General features: G+C 43.8%; 1 protein-coding gene across 6 annotated transcripts in view; it reads right to left on the bottom strand.

Moving 5' to 3' along the window:
- The window catches only part of LOC128706525 (uncharacterized), a 138,630-nt gene that overhangs the window by 52,821 nt on the left and 71,713 nt on the right, over nucleotides 1-14,096 (bottom strand). The window contains exon 1 of one of the 6 annotated variants that reach the window (XM_053801429.2): nucleotides 7,821-7,922. The exons of 4 other annotated variants lie outside the window; for them this stretch is intronic. In XM_053801429.2, coding sequence (XP_053657404.2) covers nucleotides 7,821-7,858 — 38 coding nt within the window. In that variant the 5' untranslated portion in view covers nucleotides 7,859-7,922. Of the gene's footprint in view, nucleotides 1-7,554; nucleotides 7,703-7,820; nucleotides 7,923-14,096 lie in introns of those variants that run through there. One more of the 6 variants, XM_053801433.2, reaches the window with a different exon arrangement.

Genomic DNA, 14,096 nt, shown 5'->3' with positions numbered 1-14,096 from the left:
AAAAGCAGGGGTGTCACTAGCACGTTAAGAGACCATACAATAAGTGTCAGGGGCCCGAGACTGTTCAACTGCCTCCCAGCACACATAAGGGGGATTACAAACAGACCCCTGGCAGTCTTCAAGCTGGCACTGGACAAGCACCTAAAGTCAGTTCCTGATCAGCCGGGCTGTGGCTCGTACGTTGGTTTGCGTGCAGCCAGCAGCAACAGCCTGGTTGATCAGGCTCTGATCCACCAGGAGGCCTGGTCACAGACCGGGCCGCGGGGGCGTTGACCCCCGGAACTCTCTCCAGGTAAACTCCAGGTAAACACATCGTTCAGGACCCTGTACACCGTGTACGTTAGGCCCATATTGGAGTATGCGGCACCAGTTTGGAACCCACACCTAGCCAAGCATGTAAAGAAACTAGATAAAGTGCAAAGGTTTGCAATAGACTAGTCCCAGAGCTAAGGGATATGTCCTACGAGGAGAGGTTAAGGGAAATCAACCTGACGACACTGGAGGACAGGAGAGATATGGGGGACATAGTAACGACATACAAAATACTGAGAGGAATTGATAAGCTGGACAAAGACAGGATGTTCCAGAGATGGGACACAGCAACAAGGGGACACAGTTGGAAGTTGAAGACACAGATGAATCACAGGGATGTTAGGAAGTATTTCTTCAGCCACAGAGTAGTCAGGAAGTGGAATAATTTGGGAAGCGATGTATTGGAGGTAGGATCCATACATAGCTTTAAGCAGAGGTATGATAAAGCTCAACGTTCAGGGAGAGTGACCTAGTAGCGACCAGTGAAGAGGCGGGGCCAGGAGCTTGGACTCGACCCCCTGCAACCTCAACTAGGTGAGTACAATTAGGTGAGTACACACACACACACACACACACACACACACACACACACACACACACACACACACACACACACACACACACACACACACACACACACACAAATAATAATGAGTACAGGAATGATACTAGATCGTTCGTGAGTGACAGTCGGGACCAGTAGTCGAGATTCGACCCAAGCAGTCTTATACAGGCGAGCACACACAAACCCACCTACCTGGAGCTAGTAGGTTAGAGAGTACCTAGTAGGCTACAAAGCACCTAGGTGGTTACAGAACACCTAGTAGGTTACAGAACACCTAGTAGGTTACAGAACACCTAGTAGGTTACAGAAAACCTAGTAGGTTACAGAACACCTAGTAGGTTACAGAACACCTAGTAGGTTACGGAAACCTAGTAGGTTACAGAACACCTAGTACGTTACAGAACACCTAGTAGGTTACAGAACACCTAGTAGGTTACAGAAAACCTAGTAGGATACTCAACACCCAGTAGGTTACAGAACACCTAATAGGTTGCAGAACACCTAGTAAGTTACAGAACACCTAGTAGGTTACAGAGCACCTAGTAGGTTACAGAACACCTAGTAGGTTACAGAGCACCTAGCAGACTAAAGAACACCTAGTAGGTTACACAGCACCTAGTAGGTTACAGAGCACCTAGCAGACTACAGAGCACCTAGTAGGTTACAGAGCACCTCCTAGGTTACAGAGCACCTAGCAGACTACAGAGCACCTAGTAGGTTACAGAGCACCTAGTAGGTTACAGAGCACCTAGCAGAATACAGAGCACCTAGTAGGTTACAGAGCACCTAGCAGACTACAGAGCACCCAGTAGGTTACAGAGCACCTAGTAGGTTACAGAGCACCCAGTAGGTTACAGAGCACCTAGTAGGTTACAGAGCACCTAGTAGGTTACAGAGCACCCAGTAGGTTACAGAGCACCTAGTAGGTTACAGAGCACCTAGTAGGTTACACAGCACCCAGTAGGTTACAGAGTACCTAGTAGGTTACAGAGCACCTAGTAGGTTACAGAGCACCTAGTAGGTTACAGAGCACCCAGTAGGGTACAGAGCACCTAGAAGGTTACAGAGCACCCAGTAGGTTACAGAGCACCTAGTAGGTTACAGAGCACCTAGTAGGTTACAAAGCACCCAGTAGGGTACAGAGCACCCAGTAGGTTACAGAGCACCTATTAGGTTGCAGAGCACCCAGTAGATTACAGAGTACCTAGTAGGTTACAGAGCACCTAGTAGGTTACAGAGCACCTAGTATGTTACAGAGCACCCAGTAGGTTACAGAGCACCTAGTAGGTTACAGAGCACCCAGTAGGCTACAGAGCACCTAGTAGGTTACAGAGCACCTAGTAGGTTACAAAGCACCCAGTAGGTTACAGAGCACCCAGTAGGTTACAGAGCACCCGGTAGGTTACAGAGCACCTAGTAGGTTACAGAGCACCTAGTAGGTTACAGAGCACCTAGTAGGTTACAGAGCACCTAGTAGGTTACAGAGCACATAGTAAGTTACAGAGCACCTAGTAGGTTACAGAGCACCTAGTAGGTTACAGAGCACCTAGTAGGTTACAGAGCACCCAGTAGGTTACAGAGCACCTAGTAGGTTACAGAGCACCTAGTAGGTTACAGAGCACCTAGTAGGCTACAGAGCACCTAGTAGGTTACAGAGCCCCTAGTAAGTTACAGAGCACCTAGTAGGTTACAGAGCACCTAGTAGGTTACAGAGCCCCTAGTAGGTTACAGAGCCACTAGTAGGTTACAGAGCACCTAGTAGGTTACAGAGCCCCTAGTAGGTTACAGAGCCCCTAGTAGGTTACAGAGCACCTAGTAGGTTACAGAGCACCTAGTAGGTTACAGAGCCCCTAGTAGGTTACAGAGTCCCTAGTAGGTTACAGAGCCCCTAGTAGGTTGCAGAGCACCTAGTAGGTTACAGAGCACCTAGTAGGTTACAGAGCCCCTAGTAGGTTACAGAGCCCCTAGTAGGTTACAGAGCACCTAGTAGGTTACAGAGCCCCTAGTAGATTACAGAGCACCTTGTAGGTTACAGAGCCCCTAGTAGGTTACAGAGCCCCTAGTAGGTTACAGAGCACCCAGTAGGTTACAGAGCACCTAGTAGGTTACAGAGCATCTAGTAGGTTACAGAGCCCCTAGTAGGTTACAGAGCACCCAGTAGGTTACAGAGCACCTAGTAGGTTACAGAACACCTAGTAGGCTACAGAGCACCTAGTAGGTTACAGAGGCCCTAGTAGGTTACAGAGCCCCTAGTAGGTTACAGAGCACCTAGTAGGTTACAGAGCCCCTAGTAGGTTACAGAGCCCCTAGTAGGTTACAGAGCACCCAGTAGGTTACAGAGCACCTAGTAGGTTACAGAGCACCTAGTAGGTTACAGAGCCTCTAGTAGGTTACAGAGCACCCAGTAGGTTACAGAGCACCTAGTAGGTTACAGAGCCCCTAGTAGGTTACAGAGCACCTAGTAGGTTACAGAGCACCTAGTAGGTTACAGAGCCCCTAGTAGGTTACAGAGTACCTAGTAGGTTACAGAGCACCTAGTAGGTTACAGAGCACCTAGTAGGTTACAGAGCACCCAGTAGGTTACAGAGCACCTAGTAGGTTACAGAGCCCCTAGTAGGTTACAGAGCACCTAGTAGGTTACAGAGCACCTAGTAGGTTACAGAGCACCTAGTAGGTTACAGAGCACCTAGTAGGTTACAGAATACCTAGTAGATTACAGAGCACCTAGTAGGTTACAGAGCACCTAGTAGGTTACAGAGCACCCAGTAGGTTACAGAGCACCTAGTAGGTTACAGAGCCCCTAGTAGGTTACAGAGCACCCAGTAGGTTACAGAGCACCTAGTAGGTTACAGAGCACCTAGTAGGTTACAGAGCCCCTAGTAGGTTACAGAGCACCTAGTAGGTTACAGAGCACCTAGTAGGTTACAGAGCACCTAGTAGGTTACAGAGCACCTAGTAGGTTACAGAGCACCTAGTAGGTTACAGAGCACCTAGTAGGTTACAAAAGCACCTTAATACGTGCAAATATTAAGCAGAAAGGCAAAACGTTCTGTAAAGCCCAAATTTTAATTTTCTGCGATGTTTCGCTCAGGAATGAGCTTCATGAAGTCTACCTGACATTAAAAATCTCACTGCTGATCGAAACGTCGCTTTCAAATAATTTATTGGTATGGATTATTTAGGTTGAAAGCCTATCGACTACACGAGGTCATTAAGGCTGCAGTGTAACCTGTTCATTGCCTGTCAAGAATACTCTGATTCCTGAAACAGGGATTACAAGGGGTATACACCTCTCGGTGTATAATACACTGAAAGACATAAACCTTCCGGTAAATACAGAGAGAAATACACCTCTCGGTGTATAATACACTGAAAAACATAAACCTTCCGGTATATACAGAGAAAAATACACCTCTCGGTGTATATACAGTGAGAAACATACCTCTCTCGGTGTATATATTCTGAGGGAGACACATACGTTTAGGTGGGTATATACTGAGATATTAGGTAAGACACATATGCAACAGTTAGGTATCTTTATTTTGAAACGTTTCGCCTACACAGTAGGCTTCTTCAGTCGAGTACAGAAAAGTTGATAGAAGCAGAAGAGACTTCGGAACAATGCTCTTCTCCAGACTGAGGGACTGACCACCTCAAATCTTTAAGGGTGATGGACTGATTACATCGTTTTCAAGTCTCTTCTGCTTCTATCAACTTTTCTGTACTCGACTGAAGAAGCCTACTGTGTAGGCGAAACGTTTCAAAATAAAGATACCTAACTGTTGCATATGTGTCTTACCTAACAACCTGTCGGTATTTTATACCATTTTAATGTACATATACTGAGATATACATATCTCGGTGTATATAAACACTGATGCTGAAAGTATTTTTCTGCACAATGTTTTTGTATTCACGGTTGACGACATCTCGCCCTTTATTGTGCACCCTACATACACCCTGTGCACGGTGGTGGCTAGTTTATTGTGCACCCCATATCCACCCTGTGCACGGTAGCCCAAGAACCTATGTACACACAAAGCCTAGGAAATAGTCCCCAGAAGAGGGCTAATTATAGTGCATCTTGATATATATTTAAAATTTGTTTCATCTCGACACCAGTGAGGAAAAGATGAAGCCGATAAGATGAGTCATCCTTGTTATGGCACACATTCCAACGATTCCAAGATTTTTTACTATTTTACTACACCAACAAGTTCTTCTGCGTGCAAACGAAACTTAGTAAGTACTGTCCTGGCCCTCAGATCCACAACCAAGGTTGTGCCGATTGATCCTTGTGCCAATTGTTCCTTATGTCAATTGTTCCAAGAATTTGGTCCTCGTTACCGTGCACATGTGCTGATGGAAAGTGAAGGCTATGGGATAAGGCGTTCTCGAGTTATGAGCGAAATAAAAACGAAAAGTTGAAGGGAGAAGAAAAAGAAAGAAAAAAAATAATATTCTGGAAGCGTTTTATAGTTCCTCCTGCAGGGAGTTCCTAATGACAGCTTCAGAGGGGTTCCTAATAACAGCTTCAGGGGGTTCCTAATGACAGCTTCAGGGGGTTCCTAATGGCAGCTTCAGGGGGTTCCTAATGACAGCTTCAGGGGGTTCCTAATGACAGCTTCAGGGGGTTCCTAATGACAGCTTCAGGGGGTTCCTAATGACAGTTTCAGGGGGTTCCTAATGACAGCTTCAGGGGGTTCCTAATGACAGCATTTGCGTCTCTTTTCTAGACAGAAAATATTAAACTAAATGTGCTTCTGTCACTTCGCGATAAGAGATAGGTATCCCTATATCCCAGAAGTCCTGCCATTTTTACCTCAGTGGAGGCAAATGGAATAGTGCAGAGTGCGGCACAAGTGTCCGATGCAGCTTAATATCAGCAATAACGATTTGAAATATCAGAAGAGACGTATATAAGTTATCACATGAAAAATTAATTTCACAATTTCTTCTTCCACTAAGTACACGGACTCGGAGCGAACTATCTTGCTTAATATTAAGCAAGGTAGTTCAGTGGTTCTTGAACAAGGAGATGCACCAGCTTAAAAAGTTTCAAGCCAGTCAGAGAAGGCATTCTCTAGTTGTTACAAAATGCGACATATATAAAGTATTGACTTCAGTGGAAATAAGTCACTGACTTCTTTTTTTTTGGGGGGGGGGGTTATCCCAGGTTCTCTACACATATGTTGCTATGTATTATGATAATCTATGTAACTGTATTTGTGTATACCTGAATAAATTTACTAACATCTCCAGGGAATACTTGAAGGTCACTTTATTGATCCCCTTCTAGCAGATTCTAGTCTGTTTCTGGTTTTATAACAGCTTGCCAGAGAATATTCTACTCCAGTTATCCATTAAAATTACGAGGTTTCTCATAAACGCTTTGGGATCACAACTGCGTGAATATATGAGTATATATATCTATACTTTATGGATGTCGCATTTTGTAACGTAGGTTAAGACCAGTATCCTGTAACACACCAGCATTGTAAGTTTGAAGCCGTTCAGAAGCTGCGTTATCAAATTATCAGCGTTGAAGGTCTGAAGCCTATCGGATGAAGCATTAACACTTTACTGCATGAAAACCAGAATTTCAGTTATACTAATTTCTCAATAGAATTAGCATCACTTTTACCGCAGGAAAAGCGACTCATCCAAAGCACATTGAATACTCGGAGTGATCTGGACAGGTTGACGCTCTGGGGAAAGTCTCGTTGCAAACCTTTGCATGTCCTTCAGTTTCTTGCCGTTGTTGGTCAGTTGTGGGTTCCACACTGGTGCTACGTATTCACTGAGGCCGTATATAATGTCCTGCTACAGTCGGAGACGCGGAAGATGAGTTTAAATATGTGCAAAATAATGCATTCTCGGTATAACAATCTCCAACGTGAATATAGTTTGGCAACAAGCTAACAGGACCAAGAGAGGAAAAGGACCTTGGAGTAGCTTTGGGAAAAAAAGGTTGGACAAACAAGTAGGTGATTTTGATAAGTACCTGCCTCTTATAAGCCAGTAGGCCCGCTGCAGTGTTCCTCCATTCTTATGTTCATAATCAAAAGCAACGACCTCAAAGGTACCAAACAATGTCTATCTGCGAGTGACAAAGCTAAGTGAATGCAAGGCTTCATAGTCGGTAACTTCGATCACAAAACACCAGACACCATCTTGATCCTTTGTAATGCACTGCTTAGATCGTGTCTTGAATATTCCGTCCAGTTTTAACCTCCAGATTATGTAAAAAGAATGTACAGGGAAGAGCTACCAAACTCGTAGTTTATAAAACAGGTACAACAGGAACCAGACAGCTAGAAACCAGTAACTCTGGTTTAGTGTGTTCAGAGAGGCAGAGCCGGGAGCCAGACTTCAACCTCCCCTCACCAACACAACTCGGTGAGTACACACACACCAGAACACGTTCATCTCTCGCAATGAACACTTGTGACCAGAACCCTTCACATTGCAACATGTTCGTCGACAATATTGAACAAATGTTACACTGTTCACTACACGAAAGAGACACAGCAGTGAACAGCGTAGTTGTTCACCATTAATAAACAGAAACTTAACAGGTTAGAAAACACGTCACTCAACGTGTTCACTATGACTATTCTTGTAACTTTTTTTTTTATCGAAACTGTAGCTGATCACTCAAACTATGGGATAATCACCAGTGAAGACGAACAAGTGTCCCGACAGTGAACACTACACGAACACTGTTCAATGCGGCTGAACATGTGCTCGCAGGTAAATCCTGTCCAGGTTCACCCGTGTGACTGAACCTACGGAACACGGATTATCGACTGCGGAGAGCTGCGTTGAACACAAATTATAGCGTCATTGCCGTGGAAATAGGAACAGAAAACGGAGCGTGAATAATTGTCGACATGTGAACGGAAAACGGAAGGTCAACAACGGTTGCCCTGTTTCCACTGACCAACAGAAGCTAGAATTGGATCGCGATGTGACCTCCATGGTGATGTGCGGTTGACTGGTGGCACTCACAGGCTCTGGTGGGGGTCAGTGCCAGGAGTGCCACTATACCCCCACCATCATCATCTTGTGTGCTGCTCACTCCCTCATCCCTTACTCTCTACACACGCATTCTCCGCTATTACTCCTATTACTCAAAAACAGTGTCCAGAATATCTTGCTGTCAATTTTGTCAAGGTTGGGAACCAAAGCAATCATAGTACTAGGGGGAGAGAGCACAACTTTGTAGTACCCACAGTCATTGGCCAGGCTTCAAACACCTTTTATTGTACAGCAATAAAGGAATGGAACAGACTGCCTGCACATGTCAAAGCCAGTCATAGCATGAACCAGTTCAAGAAGAGTGCCAAAAGGTGTCTGATGAATGTAGCTACAGAAAGGGAGGGGAATGATTTTCTATTTTTTATCTAACATACGTGTAAATTTTACCTTATTCCTAGTAATGACCCTCGTATTGTAGATAGTCTTAATGACCCTCGTATTGTAGATAGTCTTAATGACCCTCGTGTAGTAGATAGTCTTTTTAGTATGATAATAAGATGTTATCTTCATTATAGAATAATAAGAAAATATTATAACCTTTATATTATACTAATAAGGTAAAAGGACCCCAATGGAAATAAGTCACTCTGTCTGATTTTTTTGTGTTATCCCAGGTTCTCTACACATATGCTGCTATGTATGATAATTCTATGTAACTGTATTTGTGTATACCTGAATAAACTTACTTCCTATTCTCCTTCTTCTCTTTCCTACCTCTCTCTTTATTTTCCTTCCTCCCTCATTATCCTTATATTGTTTCTCCACACACGTCTCCTGCATTATTTGTGACTAGTTTCGAGAGTTTTTCTATTTTTTTTACAGTCCATTCTGAAGCCATTCCGACCACCTGATCAGCCAAGCTATTTTTGCCAACTACTTGCAGGCCCACGGACATCGTAAGAATTTGCCTAGTTACCGTCTTGGAGACTTTTACCTCTGTAACGGTAAATGTTCCTTATACCTGCTGATGGATGTTAACACACAGTGTTATGGGCAGCCTCACCTTACACTGTGTGTGTTCTATACTTCCTCTCACATCTCACACTCCAGTAACTAGGTATTCGGATGCACTGATTAAGTACCTGGCCTTACAACATTTTCCAGGTATTGACTATGCAATGTCTCCCTTGTACAGTTGATCAGGCCCTGATCCATCGGGAGGCCTGGTCATGGACCGGGCCGCAGGGGCGTTGATCCCCGGAATAACCTCCAGGTAACCTCCAGGTACACGTTGCAGAGAGCAACATTCTCAGTGTTAATGTGGAAGTCTTAGTAGTTTAGATAGCTGCCTGTTGCATGCTTGTTATCATATATCACTAGCCCAGAAGAATGTTAGAGAAAGAGAGAGAGAGAGAGAGAGAGAGAGAGTCCTTTCTAAAAATTTTCTCATATACGTCTAAAGATATATTTTTTTCATTTAAGTTAATGTAAAAAATAATTATTTTGCACGAAAAGAATTAAAAAAAAATTACCTAACCTTATTATTAGAAGCGTAATTTAATTTAACCTAATCCAACTAAATGTATTTTAGATAAGTTTACAATAATTTAATATTAAACAAACACAATGAAATGCACTGTTTTTCTTTAGGTTCAGAATAATATTTTTGCGAATATATATATATATATATATATATATATATATATATATATATATATATATATATATATATATATATATATATATATATATATATATTCTTCTTTCTTTCAACAAACCAGCCGTATCCCACCGAGGCAGGGTGGCCCAAAAAGAAAAACAAAAGTTTCTCTTTTTAAATTTAGTAATATATACAGGAGAAGGTGTTACTAGCCCCTTGCTCCCGGCATTTTAGTCGCCTCTTACAACACGCATGGCTTACGGAGGAAGAATTCTGTTCCACTTCCCCATGGAGATAAGAGGAAATAAACAAGAACAAGAACTAGAAAGAAAATAGAAGAAAACCCAGAGGGGTGTGTGTGTGTGTGTATATATATATATGCCTGTACATGTATGTGTAGTGTGACCTAAGTGTAAGTAGAATAGCAAGACGTACCTGAAATCTTGCATGTTTATGAGACAGAAAAAAAGACACCAGTAATCCTACCATCATGTAAAACAATTACAGGCTTTCGTTTTACACTCACTTGGCAGGACGGTAGTACCTCCCTGGACGGTTGCTTTCTACCAACCTACTACCTATAATATATATATATATATATATATATATATATATATATATATATATATATATATATATATATATATATATATATATATATATATATATATATAGTCAGTGATGTACATTTTTAGTGAACACACAGGGCCCCTCCCACTGCTCCCCATCCCTGGTCCCTTCCCCTCATCCCAGCCTAGGCCCACTGACTTCCTGATCAGGGGTGTTGCCGTTTAGTGTCCCACCAATTACTCGCTCTGCCGTTCGCTACTCCCCCACCCTCATCCCCCATGCATCCATGCTGTCCTTCACCCGTTAACCTACAGCTGGCGCCCTCCCACCCCCACGATGTCAGCAATGTCACAAGTAGAGCCGGGTTACCAGGAATCTTCACGACAGAATCAAAGCCGTCGTTCACGAGGTATCTGCCAGGTGTGCCACAGGGAATGTGCACTCAATCCCACAACTGGCAACATCCGTGCACACAATGGATGTCTAGGCTCCAGGAGAGCTCCAAATGGGAATAACCAACAGCCCCTTCCAGCAGACAGCGATGACAACTACCGTGACTTCACCTCCACAGAGGTCCTCAAATCTGCTTTCAAATTAACATCCACCAGGACTCTGACACACATCCCCCAAGCAGCTCGCCCTCAAGCTGCTATCAAATTCACTGACCTCCTGAAGAAAGTCAACGATGCTCCTTCAAACAACAGATCCTGGCACAACCTCCTGCTTTATGGCAATGCCTGTTTGGCTCTCCCACCAAGGAGGGACAAGTCACTTGCAACACATGTTATTAGGGCAACAAATGCATACCCTAGAGATGACAACCTCGTCCGTCTCCCTCCTAGGGCGACAAACACCCGCTGGGCAAATGCCAACAACAGGACACCCGACGCCTCAAAAATCAGAGCCCAAATTAACAAAAAAATAGAAGAGGGTAATACTATTGGAGCTCTGAGGCTTATAACCAGTGAGGATACCATCGCTCCCAAGGACGTCAGCACGGCGCAAGCTCTGAAGGACAAACATCCACCCAGGGCTCCCAGTATCAACATTGACCTCCTTGACATTGCAGCAGGCGAAGAACATCTAACCTTACAGGACGCTGATGTGTATAATGCTGCTGTCATTTCCACAGGGCTCAGCAGGAGGTTTCACCGGTTTAAGGCCTCAACACCTAAAACAAATGCTCAATCCAGCACTTGTTGATGTTTCAGAGAGGTTGCTGTCTGAACTCACCAAATTTTCCATTGTGTGCCCTCCAGAGTAAGGATGGAGGAATCAGGACCATTGCAGTGGGGAACACCCTTCGGCGCCTAGTCGCCAAGGCTGCAGTAAGAAGGGCGAGTCAAGATGCTGCTGCAATGCTGAATCCAACTCAGCCCGGTTTTGGTGTTCAAAAAGGCTGTGAAGCAGCTGCCCATGCAGCACGAGTATACATCAACAACATGTCCGATGAAAAAGCCTTGATCAAATTGGACTTTGTCAATGCTTTCAACTCAGTCAGAAGGGATGCTGCTCTTCAAGCAGTTTCTAGAAACTTCCCTTCCCTCTATCCCTTCATAGAATCGTGTTCTAGTGTGACTTCTAAACTATTGTTTGGGGACCACAAAATTGACTCCTGTGAGGGTGTGCAACAGCGGGACCCTCTCGCCCCCTTTCTATTCTGTTTGGTCATCAAGGAAGTCACAGAAGCACTCTCCAGTGAGCTCAATATCTGGTTCTTGGATGATGGTACCCTAGCTGGCACAACAGAATCTCTCCTAGAAGACATCAGAAAAATTAAAGCCATGGGAGAAAGCCTGGGCCTATCTTTAGACCCTACCAAATGTGAAATAGTTTCTACCAATTGACAGATGATCCAGAATATTAGTGCTGTTTTACCAGGAGCATGAACCATTAATCCGGCCAATAGCACTCTCCTCGGTGCTCCTCTTGGGCCCAATGCCATTTATCTGATCCTAGAAAAAAAATCTCAGACCTCCGGATGATGGAAGGCAGGATGAAAGACAGAGATACACATGATGCCTTCTACCTACCCACCAGGTGCCTGTCAATCCCAAAACTTACCTACTTTCTGAGATGCTCCCCAGCCTTCAGCAGTCCGAAACTCGAGGAATATGACTCTCTCCTTAAGACCATGCTAGAGAGTGTATTGAATCTTTCCCTTGAAGATGGACAGTGGTTGCAAGCCTCACTTCCGGTCAGGCTTGGGGGGCTGGGAGTACGCAGATCCTCCCAGATTGCCCTACCAGCTTTCCTATCCTATTCCATAGCATCAAATGAGTTAATAAGACAAATTCTTCCTAACAACCTCAGTGACTCAGCAGGAATACAGGACCATAACTATGCCAGTGCCATCACTGAATGGGAGACTCTTGCTGCTCCAGCACCAAACCCTAGTGCAGCACTGGCTCACAGTCAAGCTGGGATGGCCCGATCGCTGAAAAGGTGCTTGCCAATATGCTCAGGGCTGCAACATCAGACAGGGAGACTGCCCATCTCCTAGCTGTGAGTGCACATCACTCTGGGGACTTCCTCCAGTTTCTATATCAGCAATGGGAACGTGCCTCGACTCTAAGACCCTCCATATTGCAGTGGCTCTGCACCTAGCTGCCCCAATTCACACGGAATATACGGAATATACGTGTATTTGCAGTGAAGCTCAAGCTGACCAATATGGTCTACATTGTCTTAACTGTTCCAAAACCAAAGGCTGGCATGCAAGACACAATGAGGTCAACGACATCATAAAGAGAACCCTTGCTACAGCTGGATGCCCAGCCGAGAGGGAGCCCCAATCACTAACAGCCAACAATACCCACAACCCAGCAATGCAAACCGCCCTGACGGGATCACCATCTATTCTTGGAAGAATGGTAAGCTCTTAGCATGGGACTATACTTGTGTGTCCACACTGGCGGACACCTATATCCATCACATTGGCGACAGGGAGGAGCTGCTGACCACAGGGAGGAGTAAGATCAGCAAGTACAGGGACATAAGCCAACAATATCAATTTGTCCCAATGGGATCAGAGACCTTGGGATCATGGGGAAAAAATGCCACACGTTTTCTTAAAGAACTGGGTTCCAGAATCATCGACACTACCAGGGACCCAAGGGCAGCCACTTTCATGTTCCAGGGCCTCAGCGTGGCCATCCAGAGAGGAAATGCATGCTGCATACTGGGCTCGCGTCCGGCTTCGGAGGAGCTGGAGGAGATTCATAACCTTTGATATATTGTACCAATGTATTCATGTTTGTGTTTTCTATCAATGTATTCTATTAATAAAGTTAGCATGTAGTTTAAAAATATAGGGGGATGGTAGGAGAAGAAAATATTCAAACAGCTCCGGGGAGAACCTTGAGTTTTCCCTGAGGTACGTTTATTGTCTTCTCTGAGGATGAGGGTCCCCAGTCCAGTTCTAAAGATGGTACCTCCCTATATTTTTGTTTAGATATATATATATATATATATATATATATATATATATATATATATATATATATATATATATATATATATATATATATATGTATATATTATATATGTATATATTATATATGTATATATTATATATGTATATATTATATATGTATATATTATATATGTATAAATTATATGTATATATATATAATATATGCATATATATATAAATTAATATATGTATAAATCTTTCTTTCTTTCAACACACCGGCCGTATCCCACCGAGGCGGGGTGGCCCAAAAGGAAAAACGAAAGTTTCTCCTTTTACATTTAGTAATATATACAGGAGAAGAGGTTACTAGCCCCTTGCTCCCGGCATTTTAGTCGCCTCTTACAACACGCATGGCTTACGGAGGAAGAATTCTGTTCCACTTCCCCATGGAGATAAGAGGAAATAAACAAGAATAAGAACTAGAAAGAAAATAGAAGAAAACCCAGAGGGGTGTGTATATATGTGCTTGTACATGTATGTGTAGTGTGACCTAAGTGTAAGTAGAAGTAGCAAGACGTACCTGAAATCTTGCA

The sequence above is a fragment of the Cherax quadricarinatus genome, chromosome 3, assembly GCF_038502225.1.
Source record: "Cherax quadricarinatus isolate ZL_2023a chromosome 3, ASM3850222v1, whole genome shotgun sequence".
NCBI lineage: Eukaryota > Metazoa > Arthropoda > Malacostraca > Decapoda > Parastacidae > Cherax > Cherax quadricarinatus.
Note: the sequence above shows the minus strand (reverse complement) of the source record. Positions and strands in the feature narration are given on the sequence as shown.